A 19172-nucleotide genomic window follows, 5' to 3' on the forward strand; every position below is an offset into this window, starting at 1 on the left:
CTTTGTTTTATTACAGTTAAGGGTGCTTCATTACACTGGGTATCCATTATGTGCCATGGCAACTGGGATGGCTTTAGGAGCTCTAGTTAGAGCTCTAGTTACATGGTGTGGTTCTCCTGAACTGTAAAATTACAAATGCACTGCTGAAATAGATGTTGTGACATAAATGTTATGACATAGATATTATGAAATGGATATTATGATAAATATATTTGTGACATGTAGATACTCATACTCAGACTTTAGTCTATGTTGCTGGTGGCTTTTCTATCTCTCTACCTTTGTTGGCTGGTAACAACACATATTAAAACCAGCAGCTAACCTGACTCTGTCCTTTCCCCCACAGCGACAAAAGCTGATTCATGTGCTAGAGGAAGAACGACGCCTGCGATTAGACAGTGAGAAGCAGCTTCGGGCGGTGACGGACGAGTCGGAGCTGGGCCGAGCACAGATGGTTTCACTACAGCAACACTTCTCCAGGTAACACGCAGCCCCTATGCACGCATACGCGCACACAAACAGTCTTACGCAGCTAACCTTGTGGGGCCATGCAAATCAGTCCCATTCAAAATCCAATTTTCCCTAACCCCTAAACCTAACCTTAACCCTAACCTGTACCCTTACCTTAACCTTAACCCAAAAACCTAACCATAACCCTAAACCAAACCCTAGTACCTAACCCTAACCCAAAACCTAATTCTAACCCCAACACTATTCTAACATTAACCCTAAACCCCCTAGAAATAGCATTTGACCTGGTGGGGATTTTTCAATTTACTGTTCTTGTGGGGACTTCTGGTCCACACACACACGCACACGCACACGCACACGCACACGCACACGCACACACACACACACACACACACACACACACACACACACACACACACACACACACACACACACACACACACACACACACACACACACACACACACACACACACACACACACACACACACACACACACACACACACACACACGACAACAGACCAGTAGGCTCCACCAGCTTACTATACCACAGTAGCATGACACAGGTCAGACACACCCTATATACTGTAGGCCTAGATACATTCTGTGCATGCTACCATCAGATTGCACTACTGTACCCATTGACGTAATGCCAAAGACTTTAATGCAACAGACTTTGCCACAGGTTTCAAACTAGGAGCCAATTTTAATTTACACCCCCCCAAAATTACACTGTCTTTGGTTCATTAGCCATCTCTGTTTTAAATCTTTTGTGCCGAGAAATTTTTATTGCAGTCCATCTCTCCTCGTACCTTTCTCCACTTCATTGGAGAATATAGACCTATCTCTTGGTGTATTACTTCATCAGTCAACCGTGACTGTATTGAAAGACACATTTTTTCTTTTATCTCTCCAGCATTTAAAATGAAGTAAGAATGAAGTCTTTGTCAGTTCTCTGACCGTGAAGAATGACTACTGCTTCGAGACTCCATTTCCCCTTTTTACTATATGGTCATTTCCTTCCTGCTACAGACTCATTGAGGTGTGACAGTATGTGAAAGAATTCACTACTCAGCACCACTCAGCTCGGAACTGATGTCATAATTAGGAGATAGTCATTCAATGCACTGCCTTACGAGAATAACCCGTGGATTTTTAGAATGAGCGCTTATCTTCCCATTTTAAATTGGGTGAGGAAAATCTGTCATATTAAAATAGTCTGACTTTGTAACTGAAATTAGTTGTCTGGAGTTAGTTGCGCAGAATGACCTCTAAACGTGGTGGGTCATTGTTGTCATCTAGTGTTTAACTATGGGGTTAGTCCAGCTGTGGTACAAGTCCAGTTATGGTATTAGTGTTTCTTCTCTAAGTTTTGCAGGTAGCCTAGTGGTTAGTGCGTTGGACTAGTAACCGAAAGGTTGCAAAATCGAATCCCCGAGCTGACAAGTTAAAAATCTGTCATTCTGCCCCTGAACAAGGCAGTTAATTAACCCACCGTTCCTAGGCTGTCATTGAAAATAAGACTTTTTTCTTAACTGACTTGCCGAGTTAAATAAAGGTAAAAAAATAAATCAATGAAAATAAATGACTATTGTAAGAAATCTGATGTTCTTAAGACCGCAAACTGTTCTCCAAAGGGTGTTTGTGGGCTAGTGGTTCCTGTCGCTGCCCTTGGTCAAGGCGTCTGGAGTTCTAGCATCCCCTAAAAAATCGACAACAATGATGTCAGAAGTGGGATTCGAACCCATGCCTCCAAGGAATGTCAGATGTGTTACAGTGTAGTGGCAATTGTGGCAACTCACCCGCTTCACTCAACCGCATTCACAGCAGCCTTGATGGCTAACACACTGCAATGCACATCAATTAAACGTTCATTAACTTAGAACCCAATCATTCTATATGGTGTCAAACATAATGGACTAGAAGGTGTTAAACAATCATCATGGGACATTGTCATTCCAGCCCACAAGCTCAACATACCCATGTCCCACAACTCCGTATCATGCTCAGTCTTGGCTGTGGCATCATGTCACCACTATCTATATGCGTATCCATCAACATATTCATTCTGCCGCGGAATTACTTTATCCATATGTGGGTGTTCAGTATGGATTAGATTTTGCAGTCAGCACAGACAACACAGTCAGCTCAGACTTGCTATTGTGTGTCTGTATAGTAGCTAGCTGCCCCCCCCATATGGAATCATGCCTGAGGAATCGGGCACAGATCATTCAACACAGAGATCTAATAAAAGTCAGTGAGCGGCGGAGACATCGTATTTTGTTTACATAACTGCCTGTCGCCAGTCTTTGTCCCTATTCATATCGCCCTTCCCTGACTGCCTCAGTTATGGCTGCCATCAGTCTGATCCCCAATCAGTGTCTGACTCAACCAGCCATAGCCTTATTATTATGTGTTCTGTCACATCATCCAGAGTCTAGGCTGATCTCAGATCTGTTTATATTCTGGGCTATCGCTGGCGTGGACCAATGAATCAGCTGATAGCGTTAGCATAACGACGCCCGATGTCCCAGAGCCCGAATAAGCGAGGCAGGCTAGACTGGGTGTGCATGTATGTGTGTAGGGGGAAAATATATTAGGCTTATCTGTGATTGGGTCCTGCTCTAGTCCCTTTGTGACAGATGCTTCCGTCGCCAGGCGGTTGCCTCTCTCCAGACGGATTGTTCTTATTGGCTGTGACTCCTGTGGATGACTGCGTGCCTCCTCGGCCCCTTGACTGTGGAAGAACAATGTAGACGGGGACTCCATTATGTCCTTATAATGCTCAGCGAAAAGACACTTTCCCACCACACTGAACACTATAGGAGATGAAGTGCTTGGCATTACTCAACTGGTATAATTCTCCCTGTATTGCTCATTGTCAGTGGTGGTGGATGGCAGTAATTTCAACAGGCATTGCTAGAAATGTGTTTCTTTGTCATTGTATTGCTCTTGTTTCTGTACCTTTCGGTGCCTATTAAAGGAGGTTTCCCTGCAGTGACAGGACATAGAGGAGATAAATGGGTTTAGAGAGACTCAGTGTCTTGTTGAATACATAATGTTTGTTTTTGTATGTTGGAGTGTCTGGCTGCGTCGGTGTGTGTGTGTGTGTGCTTGTGTGTGTGTGTGTGTGTGTGTGTGTGTGTGTGTGTGTGTGTGTGTGTGTGTGTGTGTGTGTGTGTGTGTGTGTGTGTGTGTGTGTGTTTATTGCGTACGTGTGTGTGTGTGCTTGTGTGTTTATTGCGTACGTGTGTGTGTTTGTGTGTGTGTGTGTGTGTTTTGCATGTGTACCCGGCCTCTCATTGGATTATCATGTTTACATGAGAGCCAGTAATGTGTGGCGGTGGTCGTAGTGGCAGATGGGACATCTGTGTGGTCACTTTAATTATGAGCTTACCAGCCAGTAAACCAGTCAGTCAGCAGACTGCTCACACTGTCTTCAGCCTGAACCTTTGACCCACTTGATAATGCCAGCTCTGCACTCGTAAGTCACTGACACACACACACACACACACACACACACACACACACACACACACACACACACACACACACACACACACACACACACACACACACACACACACACTGTGTGTAGTGCTTAGTTCAGGATGATTGAGCATTTTGTGCCATCCAAAAAGGGCATTTCATTACTATATTGTTTTCTGAATTATTACTTGCAATCCCACTAAAATCTGATTCTCCAGTGAAATAACCTTCAATTGTACCTGTTTCTTTGGTTGTCAAGGATAGAACCTATGTGTCCTGCATACATCTAGGCAACACATATCCTACGTCCCAAATGGCACCCTATTCCCTACATAATGCACGACTTTTGACGAGAGCCCTATGGTCCCTGCTTTGAAAGTAGTGAACTATATAGGGAATATGGTGCAATTTGGGATGCAGGACCTACGTGCCCTGCATACATCTAGGCAACACATTTCCTACGTCCCAAATGGCACCCTATTCCCTACATAATGCACGACTTTTGACGAGAGCCCTATGGTCCCTGCTTTGAAAGTAGTGAACTATATAGGGAATATGGTGCAATTTGGGATGCAGACATAGCCTACCATTCATTTCTCATCAGAAGAGGATAGCCTCATCCCATGAATGTGTACTCATAGATAATATCCAGGAATTATGGAGGTTGACATCTAATCTCTTAGGGTGTTTTCACAATTGGCCTCTTTGAGACCATTTTTTCAGATTTGTTTTTGTGCAGTGTGAACACTCCAAAGGAAATCAGACCCCTCAAAAGTGCCCCTGAAGCAAACCCGAACTGAGACCATCTCGAGAGGTGGTCTGAGTTTTGTTCTCTTGAATTCCACTAGCCGTTTCCATTTTTTTAGGGCAGTGTGAACACAAAGCTCCCCAGGTTCGCTTCTCATTATTCCGGCACCACACACTAGACTACTGCAACACCGTTTCCTCTGACATATCCCCTCACAAAGAGAGAAGATGATGACGTGTAGGTTCGCAGAAAGAAAACGTGCTGTTTTTGGATATTGATTAGCGATGCACAGACATTACAACATTTGTTTGGAGTTTTGTACTGACACGATGTTCTGAGATTTTTTTTTGCAATATGTTGTATAAAGGCTGAGAGCCTTGTAAACTGTTATTCGATTATGGGGTTTGAATAGTGTAGGAAGGCAACAACATATTTTGGTGATTCAATGCTAGCTCTTAAAGGGGCGTTGGGTGTACAATTTTCAATTACAGCATTATTTCATCTGCAGTTATTATTCTGCTATTCATTCTGTTATCAATAATACACTGCTCAAAAAAATAAAGGGAACACTAAAATAACACATCCTAGATCTGAATGAATGAAATATTCTTATTAAATACTTTTTTCTTTACATAGTTGAATGTGCTGACAACAAAATCACACAAAAATGATCAATGGAAATCAAATGTATCAACCCATGGAGGTCTGGATTTGGAGTCACACTCAAAATGAAAGTGGAAAACCACACTACAGGCTGATCCAACTTTGATGTAATGTCCTTAAAACAAGTCAAAATGAGGCTCAGTAGTGTGTGTGGCCTCCATGTGCCTGTATGACCTCCCTACAACGCCTGGGCATGCTCCTGATGAGGTGGCGGATGCTCTTCTGAGGGATCTCCTCCCAGACCTGGACTAAAGCATTCGCCAACTCCTGGACAGTCTGTGGTGCAACGTGGCATTGGTGGATAGAGCGAGACATGATGTCCCAGATGTGCTCAATTGGATTCAGGTCTGGGGAACGGGCGGGCCAGTCCATAGCATCAATGCCTTCCTCTTGCAGGAGCTGCTGACACACTCCAGCCACATGAGATCCAGCATTGTCTTGCATTAGGAGGAACCCAGGGCCAACCGCACCAGCATCTGGTCTCACAAGGGGTCTGAGGATCTCATCTCGGTACCTAATGGCAGTCAGGCTACCTTTGGCGAGCACATGGAGGCTGTGCGGCCCCCCAAAGAAATGCCACCCCACACCATGACTGACCCACCGCCAAACCGGTCATGCTGGAGGATGTTGCAGGCAGCAGAACGTTCTCCACGGTGTCTCCAGACTCTGTCACGTCTGTCACATGTGCTCAGTGTGAACCTGCTTTCATCTGTGAAGAGCACAGGGTGCCAGTGGCGAATCTGCCAATCTTGGTGTTCTCTGGCAAATGCCAAACGTCCTGCACGGTGTTGGGCTGTAAGCACAACCCCCACCTGTGGACGTCGGGCCCTCATACCACCCTCATAGAGTCTGTTTCTGACCGTCTGAGCAGACACATGCACATTTGTGGCCTGCTGAATGTCATTTTGCAGGGCTCTGGCAGTGCTCCTCCTGCTCCTCCTTGCACAAAGGCGGAGGTAGCGGTCCTGCTGCTGGGTTGTTGCCCTCCTACGGCCTCCTCCACATCTCCTGATGTACTGGTCTGTCTCCTGGTAGCGCCTCCATGCTCTGGACACTACGCTGACAGACACAGCAAACCTTCTTGCCACAGCTCGCATTGATGTGCCTTCCTGGATGAGCTGCACTACCTGACCCACTTGTGTGGGTTGTAGACTCCGTCTCATGCTACCACTAGAGTGAAAGCACCGCCAGCATTCTTTCCAATTCCTAATCTTACCTCCACTCCAAGTTCAAACTCATTTAGCTTTAGTGAGAAAAAGTCATGGCGGCTACAAAAGGCGACACTACAGGTGACATTTTCACCCGGACTCGAGTATTAGCGACGGAAAAAGCCTCCAAGAAGAAGAAGAAGAAGGAGCAAGAGAACCCGCTCCCCCCCGAGGCACAACGAATGCCAACCTCGCACTCTGTCGAAGACATCCTTTCTGAGTTGAGATCCCAACGTACAGAACTAAACACTAAATTAGATGCCATTAACTCTCAGCTCAGTGCGATAAGGGGCAAGGTGACAATCCTGGAAAACGCTTTGCCTGACATCAACAACAAGAACCATAAACGCTGGACAAGGCAGAGGGGCAGATCCTATCCATGGAAAACTTATTTACAGATGCCATGGAAACAATAGCATATGCTAAAAAGAAAATCGAGCATCTGGAAGAGAAAACAGAGGACCTGGAAAACAGGGGGCGAAGGAATAATTGTGTTCTATTCAATCTGGGCGAAAAATAAGAGGGAAACATGCCACTGATCCACTACCTACAAAACAAACTTCCCAAGTGGCTCCACATGTCCACCGACAGGCCCATAGAACTCGAGAGAGCTCACCGAGCACTGAGGCCCCCACCAGCAGCCAGACAACCACCGCTCCCAATCACCATAGGTTTCCTGAGATTCACCGACAAGGAACGAGTCCTACAGGCGGCGAAAAACAACACCATCACAGTGGGAAACGCCAAACTCGCTTTACACCAGGACCTGTCCGCTGGAATACGCCGAAAGCCCCGAGAATTTGACGAAGTGAAGAAATACTCCATTGACCGAGGCATCTTCAGGGGATTCAAATACCCAAACGAGCTCAGGATTCTTCACCAAGGAGCCTTGCGACACTTCAAAACTCCCGAAGAGGCAAAATGTTTTTTGAAAGACAATCCTGGCCAATGAGAAACAGACCAATGACTAAATGCGATTAATGCCATTACTAAAGGAGGTAAGACGACATATAGCCGATATCCAGAGACCCACCCCCTAAATGTCATTATAGCCGTCCAATTTATATTTATTTTCCTTTAACTGAGAGGGATGGGCTGTATAGCCTAACCTAGGCCTACTAATGCTTCAGCCTACTTTTATTTCCCTGTCTTTTTGTTGCTATTATTACTTGGGGTTCCCTATGTTCCTTGGGGGAGGTATGTGTAGGCTGGGCTATTGATTTTATTTTTCTCCCCTCTTTTACTGTGGTCTGGACGAGGGCAACTGTGTCATTTACTCAATGCGGGGTGGAGAGGATGAGGCATTTCTTTGGTGGGGAGAGGGAGACGTTGTGCGTTGCTAACTGTTCCTGGCTTTTGTTTTATTCGGAACACAGAATTGAGACTGAGCAGGGTGGTAATAGATCCAACGGGATGTGTCGAGTTGTTTGGGAACTCGGCTGGGGTGTTCAGAGATTATTATTTTATGTACACCATTTATTTTCCTTTTATGTGAACGCAGCTGTAACTACTATCCACTTTTACCCAGCGATGACTTGCACTAAAGTTCGATTACTGCTCGATGACGATGACTAGTACCTTAAATCTATTGACATGGAACTGCCATGGTCTAGGGCATGCAATAAAACGAAAAAAGATACTATGTGCTCTAAAAAAGGAAAAAGCAGACATCGCGCTATTACAAGGGACACACCTCTGTGATGCTGAACATGCCAAACTCCGCAGAGCTTGGGTGGGACAGGTGTATTTCTCATCTTTCAAATCAAACAGTAGAGGCACAGCCATACTTATCCATAAAAATGTTCCATTCATAATTGACAAAAACATATCTGATCCGGAGGGGAGATTTATTTTGGGTCACTATATGGTCAACCAATTACTATATTAAACATATACGCCCCTAACACAGATACTCCTGCCTTCATGTCAAAAATTATAACCCTATTCAATGAGCATTGTGTCTCCTTTGGCGGGGTGGCTGGAGATTTGAATTGTACCCTTAACCCAACCCTCGACAAATCATCTCAAGTCCCCACCACAAATCCTAGATCTGCAAAGATGTTGAACTCTCTTACTAAAGAGATGGGACTGATAGATATCTGGAGAGAGACTAATAGCTCATCTATGGACTATACATACTACTCTAATGTCCATAACACCTACTCCCGTATAGATTACATTTATATCCCAAAGAGTTTCATAAATTCAGCCACTTGTACAATCGGACCCATAGCACTTTCAGATCACGCCTTTGTCCACCTCCGCTTTGACCTCTGCAAAAACATCCCGAGGTCAAAGAGCTGGAAATTCAACACCTCCATGCTATCAAACGATGTGTTCTATACATTGGTAACTACATGGATAGACAACTACACACAAGACAATAAAGATTCTCCTGTTTCTCTGGCCACAATGTGGGACGCTGCTAAAGCCACACTAAGAGGTCATCTAATTGCATATGCTTCATCTAAGAAAAAAGCAATGGAAGCACACAGGCTAGATCTTGAGAGGGAGCTGGAATGCTATGAAAAAATACATAAACAATCCCTAGACAGTACCACCTGGAGTCATCTTAAAGCAGCCAAAGCCAAACTGAATTTGGACTACACTCGGGAGATAAAAAAAAGTTTTCTTTACTAAACAGAAATACCATGAGTATAGCAATAGGCCCAGTAGATTGCTTTGCTTACCAATTAAAAAAGGAGCAGTTGCTCGCCAAAAGACTAAACACTCTTCTTCCCAAAATAATAAAAGCGGACCAAACCGGATTTATTAGAGACAGATACTCTTCTGATAACATTCGCCGTCTTTTTGATATTATTGATCAAGTAAACGCACAGAAGACCCCTGTCCTGCTGGCTTCACTGGATGCCGAAAAGGCGTTTGACAGGATGGAGTGGAGCTTTCTGTTTTCAGTCTTAGAAAAGTTCAATATGGGCCCAAATTTTATTAAATGGATCAAATCACTATACTCTCATCCAAATGCCATGGTGACTACCAATGGACTGAACCAATGACAGATTCCCTCTGGAACGGGGCACAAGACAAGGGTGCTCGCTGTCCCCGTTGCTCTACTTGTTGGGGGCAGAGCTGATAAGGAGCAATCCAAGTAGTATGGGTGTTTCTGCAGGCGGCCTGCAGCACAAGATTTCGCTTTACGCAGATGATGTCTTGCTCAACATATCCAACCCTGAGAAATCCCTCCCTCTCATTTTAGACACAATTGCTCAGTATGGCAAGTTTTCAGGTTATAAGATCAATTTGAACAAATCCACTGTCTGCCCTCTCAATATTACACTCACCAGCTCTATGAAGACACTATGTCCTCTCCAATGGAAAACACAGGGGTTTCAATACCTCGGGATCTTCATAACAACAGATCTGAATAGCCTTTTTAAGGAAAATTATCTTCCACTCCTGGATCGAATCAAGAACGATCTCCAAACCTGGATCTCCCTCCCAATTAGCTTAGTAGGAAGAATTAATGTAATCCGTGTGAACGTCCTCCCTAGATTGAACTACTTATTTCAGATGCTCCCATGCTATCACCCAGTTTCCTTCTTCAAAACAACTAACCAAAGCATCACCATATTTATATGGGGCAATAAAAAACATAGGATCAAGTTTTCCACTCTATCGAAACCTGAATCTAAGGGTGGTCTTGCCCTTCCCTCCCTTCAATTGTACTACTGGTCTGCCCAAATCCGCAACATGCTAACATGGATAACAAACAGACAAGAGTCAACGTGGATTCAGATAGAAGCCCAATCCTGTGGTTCATTGCCCTTAAGCTCAATTATATTCATTAATAACTTTAGTGAAGTGGGCAACATAGCCAAAACCTTTGTGATTTACAGCACCCTACTAGCGTGGAGGGACTGTAAGAAAAAATGTCAGTCTCTCGATGTGCAAAACTGATAGAGACATACCCCAAGCGACTTACAGCTGTAATCGCAGCAAAAGGTGGCGCTACAAAGTATTAACTTAAGGGGGCTGAATAATTTTGCACGCCCAATTTTTCAGTTTTTGATTTGTTAAAAAAGTTTGAAATATCCAATAAATGTCGTTCCACTTCATGATTATGTCCCACTTGTTGTTGATTCTTCACAAAAAAATACAGTTTTATATCTTTATGTTTGAAGCCTGAAATGTGGCAAAAGGTCGCAAAGTTCAAGGGGCCGAATACTTTCGCAAGGCACTGTATATGCACCAAGGAAAATAAATAGATTAAGAAAAATAAGTTTTTATTTTATTTTATTTTTTTCAAATGTACTATTATTATTATTATTATTATTTTTAAGCCTGTCACATCTGTGAATGTGTTTTGTTGGTTGATTGAAAAACAAGAAAACTTTAAATTGAAAAAAAAAGTGACCAAAACATCAGCCAGGAAGCATAGGAAATGAGAAATGGTCTGTGGTTATCACGTGCAGAACCACTCCTTTATTGGGGGTGTCTTGCCAATTGCCTATAATTTCCACCTGTTGTCTATTCCATTTGCACAACAGCATGTGAAATGTATTGTCAATCAGTGTTGCTTCCTAAGTGGACAGTTTGATTTCACAGAAGTGTAATTGACTTGGAGTTACATTGTGTTGTTTAAGTGTTCCCTTTATTTTTTTGAGCAGTGTATATTCATGTAAATATTATCTTCTGATCATTATTATTACGCCTCATATTTTAAATAAATGCAGTCTATTAGCTTCCAAAATGTGAGTAGGTATATCTAGCTGGCTGATAACATGTTCGGATGGAATGGCTTCTCCAGCACTTTGTTAAAACCCAGAATGCATTAGGTGAATGTTGGGAAAAAATATGAGTTCCTTTCTAAACATAACAATGTGAAGTCAAAGAGGCCTCGGGCCACAAAATAGGTGAAGTGAATTGGCAAAAGAGTTGAGTTCTCATTCAAAGGCAAGGGCCTTTTTGCAATTTTTTAGCATTTTTTTTAACCCCAGAGTTCACTTTAAAGAGGACTGAGATCGGTTCTTTTAAAGAGGGCATTATGTGAAAATGGTCTTAAATAGACTGGCAAAAATGTATTTGAGTATCTTTAATGAAGTCACATTGAATGATGATAGTGCATTGAAATAAGGTTAGAATAGAACCTCTAACTTTCAGTCATGAAACATCTTATAAACATCTTATCATGGGGCGGCAGGGTAGCCTAGTGGTTAGAGCGTTGGACGAGTAACCGAAAGGTTGCAAGTTCGAATCCCCGAGCTGACATGGTACAAATCTGTCGTTCTGCCCCTGAACAGGCAGTTAACCCACTGTTCCTAGTGGAAATAAGAATTTGTTCTTAACTGACTTGCCTAGTAAAATAAAGGTTAAAAAAATATATAAAAAAATAACAATAAATAAAGGACCACTCCAAATAGTATAAAGATAAAGTACTACAAACACATATCAATATTTTGGTAAAACCTTCATAGCCTGCAGGAATAATGCTTTATAACAATGTTATGAGCCTTTATGGGCCTGTCTTAAAGGGCTGTCTATATGTAACAACTATATTTCTTCAGTCGAACTTCCTTTAACATAACATGACACCATTTTTGTGAAGTTATTAGAGTCTGTTTTAGTTTTGCCTTTCCACAGCCTGGTCTCATAGACTAGACGTAACATAGTAAATGTAAATTTGGGATGCTCAAATTAGTATGATATGTTATGTTTGGTATGGTTACTTAAGACAAAAACTAAAGTAGGTTGGTTAGTCAAGGTGGATGGACAGGCGTATAATGCAATGTCTAGCAACCCAAATGTGAATGTCTATTAAAACCTAAAGTTTCGAGTGCGAATCTAATCATGGACATCTTTAGCATTTTATCTAATTTCCAACTTTTCAACTACTTTGCAGCTACTTTGCATGTTAGCTAACCCCTCCCCTAACCTTAACCCTAACCCCTAACCTATCTAACATTAGCCACCTAGTTAGAATACGTAATATATCATTTGTTTAGCAAATTTGTAAATATAAAATATGAATAGTTATTCGTAACATATCATACAAAATGGGTGATGGACATCCACAAATTAATACATACCATATGAAACGTAACATATCATACTAAATGGCGTGTCCCAGATTTACCTACAGAATAATACGGAATGCTCTGAGACCAGGTTGCTTTCCAATCTTCTGTTTTGGAAGACCAAGGTGTTCTGTGATGATATGAGAGAGTTATGTTAATGAGCTCCTTATTAGATCTGTAGCACCTCGCTGTCTCCCTCCTTCCTTCTCTCTGATCAGGGAATAGAAAAAACACACACATCAGAGAATGCCTAAGAGTGAAGCCAGACGAACCCCAGGGAAGCGCAGCTTCTTACTAGCCCCAGCGGGGATGTGTGTTTGCTTCCTCGGTGCTTTCTTTTTGGGAGGTGAATGTAAGGGCAGGAACCTGATCAAAACAATCGTTCAGTAGTTGGTCGTCTGGCTTTCTTCTCCATGTTGTACACAAAAAGACGTCATAGTCTCTGTTCCCAGTTTTGTGTTTTCCTTTGTGTTCATGTCTGTCCTTAGATCAGCAGGTCTGCATTCCTTAAGGGACTGGTCACTCACACACTCGAACCCCACCAACACACACACACACACACCCTCCCCCATACCCTATCCAGCTGAGCATTAAAGGGGAGGAGACCCCAGCAGGAAGGTCACATGGTCGGCCCCTGACTTGGGTCAGCCCTCAGGGAGCTAGCTTCCAGATTGGTCGTCATTAAAACTCAGGGATTAGAAGACTTAGAGCCCACACAGCCCACCCTGTAGGCTATTTACACACACACATTGGCCAGACACTGTAGAAAGAGGACAGAGGACAACGGGAGACCAACTAACAGGAGCCCTCTCAACTTCTCGAGGGCTGAAGTTTGACCAGTTAGTAGGACAGGAGCAGAGTTACATAGGCAAGTTGCGGAAGATGGAGGTGAAAGAAAGTGGCTGTATGGACTTCACTAGAAGTTGACCAGACTGGACTGGATTTTAAGGAGAGCCTGAGTCACATCACCCTCAGCTGTCTAGCCCTCCTCCACCCCTCCCTCCTCCCTACAGTCAGACGGGATGTCCTGTGGACAGGCAGAGACCGGGGGACCCGGGGGCCACTGGGGCCCCCCATCCAAAGTTTCCACTTAGGGTTTGGCCTGAAGATGAGGGAAGCAGTTTTCAGGTAATGAAAGATCCAGGCTCGTTCTGCTTCTCACTGTCTCTATTTGTCTTCAACACTTGTCTACTGTACTCTGGAATACTCGGTAGCATGCTGGAGAACTCTTAAACCTGCATACTAAAGCCTATGTGTTGTGTATAAGGTCATGGCCACCTGCGATAATATGCTGGCTAATCAAATGCCTAACTCCAAGATACTGACCTATGCTCTCCTTCTTGACTTTCAATCAGTTTTGCCTCCACAAGTTGTGTTCCTTGTCAGGATATGGGAGACATATGGACTACAGGCTTGTGAGTATTAATAAAAACAGCAGGTGATGACTCTTGGTCTAGATTTACAACTCTGTGGAGTTTTCTGTCTGCACGCTACTGATGGGGGGGGTAGGATGATGCAAACAGGCAGAAATGAGTGGATGGACATTCAAGTCCAGACGTGTTGTTTGGAGAATCATGCTTGGTTTCAGACTGCTGAAGCTGGCCCCCACTATTACCACGGTCTGAGAGGGGAAGGGAGGAGAGGAGAGAGACCACAGGGTCAGGCTATACAAACAATACAGACCATGGTCATGTGCTTACCTCGTTAGTGTGTTAGCGCGTTCCTGGGCCACAGTTGTACTGGCGAGTTATCACCCGGCCACAGCTAGCTAGCTAACACACACATTCCCCTGATTCCCAGTGAGCTCGGTGATTGCGTCTGTGTGCACTCATGTTCAGAGATCAATGCCCTTTTAGGCTAATCAAACACCCAATACCAGCCCCAAAGTGTTTCATTTGAAGCATTTCAAACAGGGCCCCTCGGTCTGAGCAGCTGCGGAGTTGATTTGTGGCGCTGGTCCACACCCCGCACATCTGGTGGTGTCTTGAGGAAAAAAATGTCTCATTTGATATTCTTTGAAGCTACTTTGCTTTTCCATTCACAGCCATCAGACTTTGCTGTTCACTCACAGCCATCAGACTTTGCTGTTCCACTCAGCCATCAGACTTTGCTGTTCCACTCACAGCCATCATACTTTGCTGTTCCACTCACAGCCATCATACTTTGCTGTTCCATTCACAGCCATCATACTTTGCTGTTCCACTCACAGCCATCAGACTTTGCTGTTCCACTCACAGCCATCATACTTTGCTGTTCCACTCACAGCCATCATACTTTGCTGTTCACTCACAGCCATCAGACTTTGCTGTTCCACTCAGCCATCAGACTTTGCTGTTCCACTCACAGCCATCATACTTTGCTGTTCCACTCACAGCCATCATACTTTGCTGTTCCATTCACAGCCATCAGACTTTGCTGTTCCACTCAGAGTCGTCAGACTTTGCTGTTCCACTCAGCCATCATACTTTGCTGTTCCACTCACAGCCATCATACTTTGCTGTTCCACTCACAGCCATCATACTTTGCTGTTCCATTCACAGCCATCATACTTTGCTGTTCCACTCACAGCCATCATACTTTGCTGTTCCACTCACAGCCATCATACTTTGCTGTTCCATTCACAGCCATCAGACTTGTTCCATTCACAGCCATCATACTTTGCTGTTCCACTCACAGCCGTCAGACTTTGCTGTTCCACTCAGCCATCAGACTTTGCTGTTCCACTCACAGCCATCATACTTTGCTGTTCCACTCACAGCCATCATACTTTGCTGTTCCATTCACAGCCATCATACACTCACAGCCATCAGACTTTGCTGTTCCACTCGGAATCGTCTGACTTTGCTGTTCCACTCACAGCCATCATACTTTGCTGTTCCACTCACAGCCATCATACTTTGCTGTTCCATTCACAGCCATCATACTTTGCTGTTCCACTCACAGCCATCATACTTTGCTGTTCCACTCACAGCCATCATACTTTGCTGTTCCATTCACAGCCATCATACTTTGCTGTTCCACTCACAGCCATCATACTTTGCTGTTCCATTCACAGCCATCATACTTTGCTGTTCCACTCACAGCCATCATACTTTGCTGTTCCACTCACAGCCATCATACTTTGCTGTTCCATTCACAGCCATCATACTTTGCTGTTCCACTCACAGCCATCAGACTTTGCTGTTCCACTCAGAGTCGTCAGACGTTGCTGTTCCATTCACAGCCGTCAGACTTTGCTGTTCCACTCACAGCCATCAGACTTTGCTGTTCCACTCAGCCATCAGACTTTGCTGTTCCACTCACAGCCATCAGACTTTGCTGTTCCACTCACAGCCATCAGACTTTGCTGTTCCATTCACAGCCATCATACTTTGCTGTTCCACTCACAGCCGTCAGACTTTGCAATTCCACTCACAGCCATCAGACTTTGCAATTCCACTCATAGCCGTCAGACTTTGCTGTTCCACTCACAGCCATCAGACGTTGCTGTTCCACTCACAGCCGTCAGACTTTGCTGTTCCACTCACAGCCGTCAGACTTTGCTGTTCCAATCACAGCCATCAGACTTTGCAATTCCACTCACAGCCGTCAGACTTTGCTGTTCCACTCACAGCCATCAGACTTTGCAATTCCACTCACAGCCGTCAGACTTTGCTGTTCCACTCACAGCCATCAGACTTTGCAATTCCACTCACAGCCGTCAGACTTTGCTGTTCCACTCACAGCCATCAGACTTTGCAATTCCACTCACAGCCGTCAGACTTTGCTGTTCCACTCACAGCCATCATACTTTGCTGTTCCATTCACAGCCATCATACTTTGCTGTTCCACTCACAGCCGTCAGACTTTGCTGTTCCACTCACAGCCATCAGACGTTGCTGTTCCATTCACAGCCGTCAGACTTTGCTGTTCCACTCACAGCCATCATACTTTGCTGTTCCACTCACAGCCGTCAGACTTTGCAATTCCACTCACAGCCGTCAGACGTTGCTGTTCCACTCACAGCCATCAGACGTTGCTGTTCCACTCACAGCCGTCAGACTATGCAATTCCACTCACAGCCATCCGATGTTGCTGTTCCACTCACAGCCGTCAGACTTTGCTGTTCCACTCACAGCCATCAGACGTTGCTGTTCCACTCACAGCCGTCAGACTTTGCTGTTCCACTCACAGCCATCAGACGTTGCTGTTCCACTCACAGCCGTCAGACTTTGCAATTCCACTCACAGCCGTCAGACGTTGCTGTTCCACTCACAGCCATCAGACGTTGCTGTTCCACTCACAGCCGTCAGACGTTGCTGTTCCACTCACAGCCATCAGACGTTGCTGTTCCACTCACAGCCATCAGACGTTGCTGTTCCACTCACAGCCGTCAGACGTTGCTGTTCCACTCACAGCCATCAGACGTTGCTGTTCCACTCACAGCCATCAGACGTTGCTGTTCCACTCACAGCCGTCAGACTTTGCAATTCCACTCACAGCCGTCAGACTTTGCTGTTCCACTCACAGCCATCAGACGTTGCTGTTCCATTCACAGCCATCAGACTTTGCTGTTCCACTCACAGCCATCAGACTTTGCTGTTCCACTCACAGCCATCAGACTTTGCTGTTCCACTCACAGCCATCAGACTTTGCTGTTCCACTCACAGCCATCAGACTTTGCTGTTCCATTCACAGCCATCTGACGTTGCTGTTCCATTCACAGCCATCAGACTTTGCTGTTCCATTCACAGCCATCAGACTTTGCTGTTCCATTCACAGCCATCTGACGTTGCTGTTCCATTCACAGCCATCAGACTTTGCTGTTCCATTCACAGCCATCTGACGTTGCTGTTCCATTCACAGCCGTCAGACTTTGCTGTTCCATTCACAGCCATCAGACTTTGCTGTTCCATTCACAGCCATCAGACTTTGCTGTTCCATTCACAGCCATCAGACTTTGCTGTTCCATTCACAGCCATCTGACGTTGCTGTTCCATTCACAGCCATCAGACTTTGCTGTTCCATTCACAGCCATCTGACGTTGCTGTTCCATTCACAGCCGTCAGACTTTGCTGTTCCATTCACAGCCGTCAGACTTTGCTGTTCCATTCACAGCCATCAGACTTTGCTGTTCCATTCACAGCCATCAGACTTTGCTGTTCCATTCACAGCCATCAGACTTTGCTGTTCCATTCACAGCCATCAGACGTTGCTGTTCCATTCACAGCCGTCAGATGTTGCTGTTCCACTCACAGCCGTCAGACACATTAGCGATGGATTGGAGACGGTTAGACTGATAATAAGTGTCAGTTCTATATTTAAACCACCCACATTATTAGAGGGTTTGTTTGTTTATGATGTTATATTTCTCTGTCCCCACCCTCCCTTGTGCCGCAATTAACCGAGTTACAGGAGTTCCAATGTAGTCAGGGAATTGGAATGATTGAGTTTATTTAGGGGGATTAGGGGAAGTTTTGAAATGTTATTTAATTTCAGAGGCTGATCAACTTGGAGAGGTTATTCAGATGAAACAGTCTGTCTATCATTACTGTATAGTGGTGACAGAGTCGTTAGTGGGAGGGGAGATCACTGATCAAAAATATACTTATTAGCACTGTGTAATCTATGTCTGTAACCAAGACCTGATACACACACTCTACTTTAATCTGCACTCTTAAGTCACTGACACGCGTGCACACACACACACACACACACACACACACACACACACACACACACACACACACACACACACACACACACACACACACACACACACACACACACACACACACACACACACACACACACACACACACACACACACACACACACACTAATTCACTTCCGCTACGGATTAACCATGTTGGTTATGATGATATTTTACAGGCGTACTAAACGAGGTCAGATTACAAGCCTGTGTGAAAGTAGGGCATCCGTTGGTTCACACATGATCAAGGCTTTCCTGTCTTGCCACTGTTCAAAGGGCTGCCGCTGGATAGGATGCAGACCAGCAGACTGCCCGTGGCACAGTGACATGGAATATGCAGTGACCTTATGGAAGTTGTATGGATCTGGTGGCGGCAGGCAGGCAGGCGGGTGGGCGGGCGCTGTCTATGGCGTAATATGAACACCTGTCCATCACATGATCAGGCACGTAGACTGATACTGATACGCATGGTCAATGCATAGAGACACTTGTGCCTTAATAGCCACTACTAAAGTCATTTATTTCGAGGGTTGAGCCAGTGAGGTTTCTTTCTCCTCTATAGCCGTTGCTATTGTGTTAATGGACGCTTCCGCCTTGTTCTGTTCATTTTGGATCCTTTTCAAAAACCTTATCCCGAATACATTATCCCGAATGCTGATCAATAAAAACATTGGGGGGGCAGTTGTGGGACTGCTGTGCTCCTGGCTGTTGTAACGGTTTTCCTCCTCTTCTTAGGAGGAGTAGGAAGGATCGGACCAATATGCAGCGTGGTAAGTGTTCGTCATTTTAATCAATAGTACTGAACACTAAAAACACCAAAAAAACTAAAAGAACAACCGAAACATTTCCGTCTGGTAAACTACAT

General features: G+C 44.6%; 1 protein-coding gene across 1 annotated transcript in view; it reads left to right on the forward strand.

Annotated features, from left to right (window-relative positions):
- LOC118363170 (nck-associated protein 5-like) overlaps positions 1-19172 on the forward strand; it is a 173191-nt gene that overhangs the window by 91827 nt on the left and 62192 nt on the right. The window contains 1 exon segment of the mRNA XM_052488619.1: positions 347-480. Within this exon segment, the coding sequence (XP_052344579.1) occupies positions 347-480 (134 nt within the window).

The sequence above is a fragment of the Oncorhynchus keta genome, chromosome 30 (genome assembly GCF_023373465.1).
Source record: "Oncorhynchus keta strain PuntledgeMale-10-30-2019 chromosome 30, Oket_V2, whole genome shotgun sequence".
Lineage (NCBI taxonomy): Eukaryota > Metazoa > Chordata > Actinopteri > Salmoniformes > Salmonidae > Oncorhynchus > Oncorhynchus keta.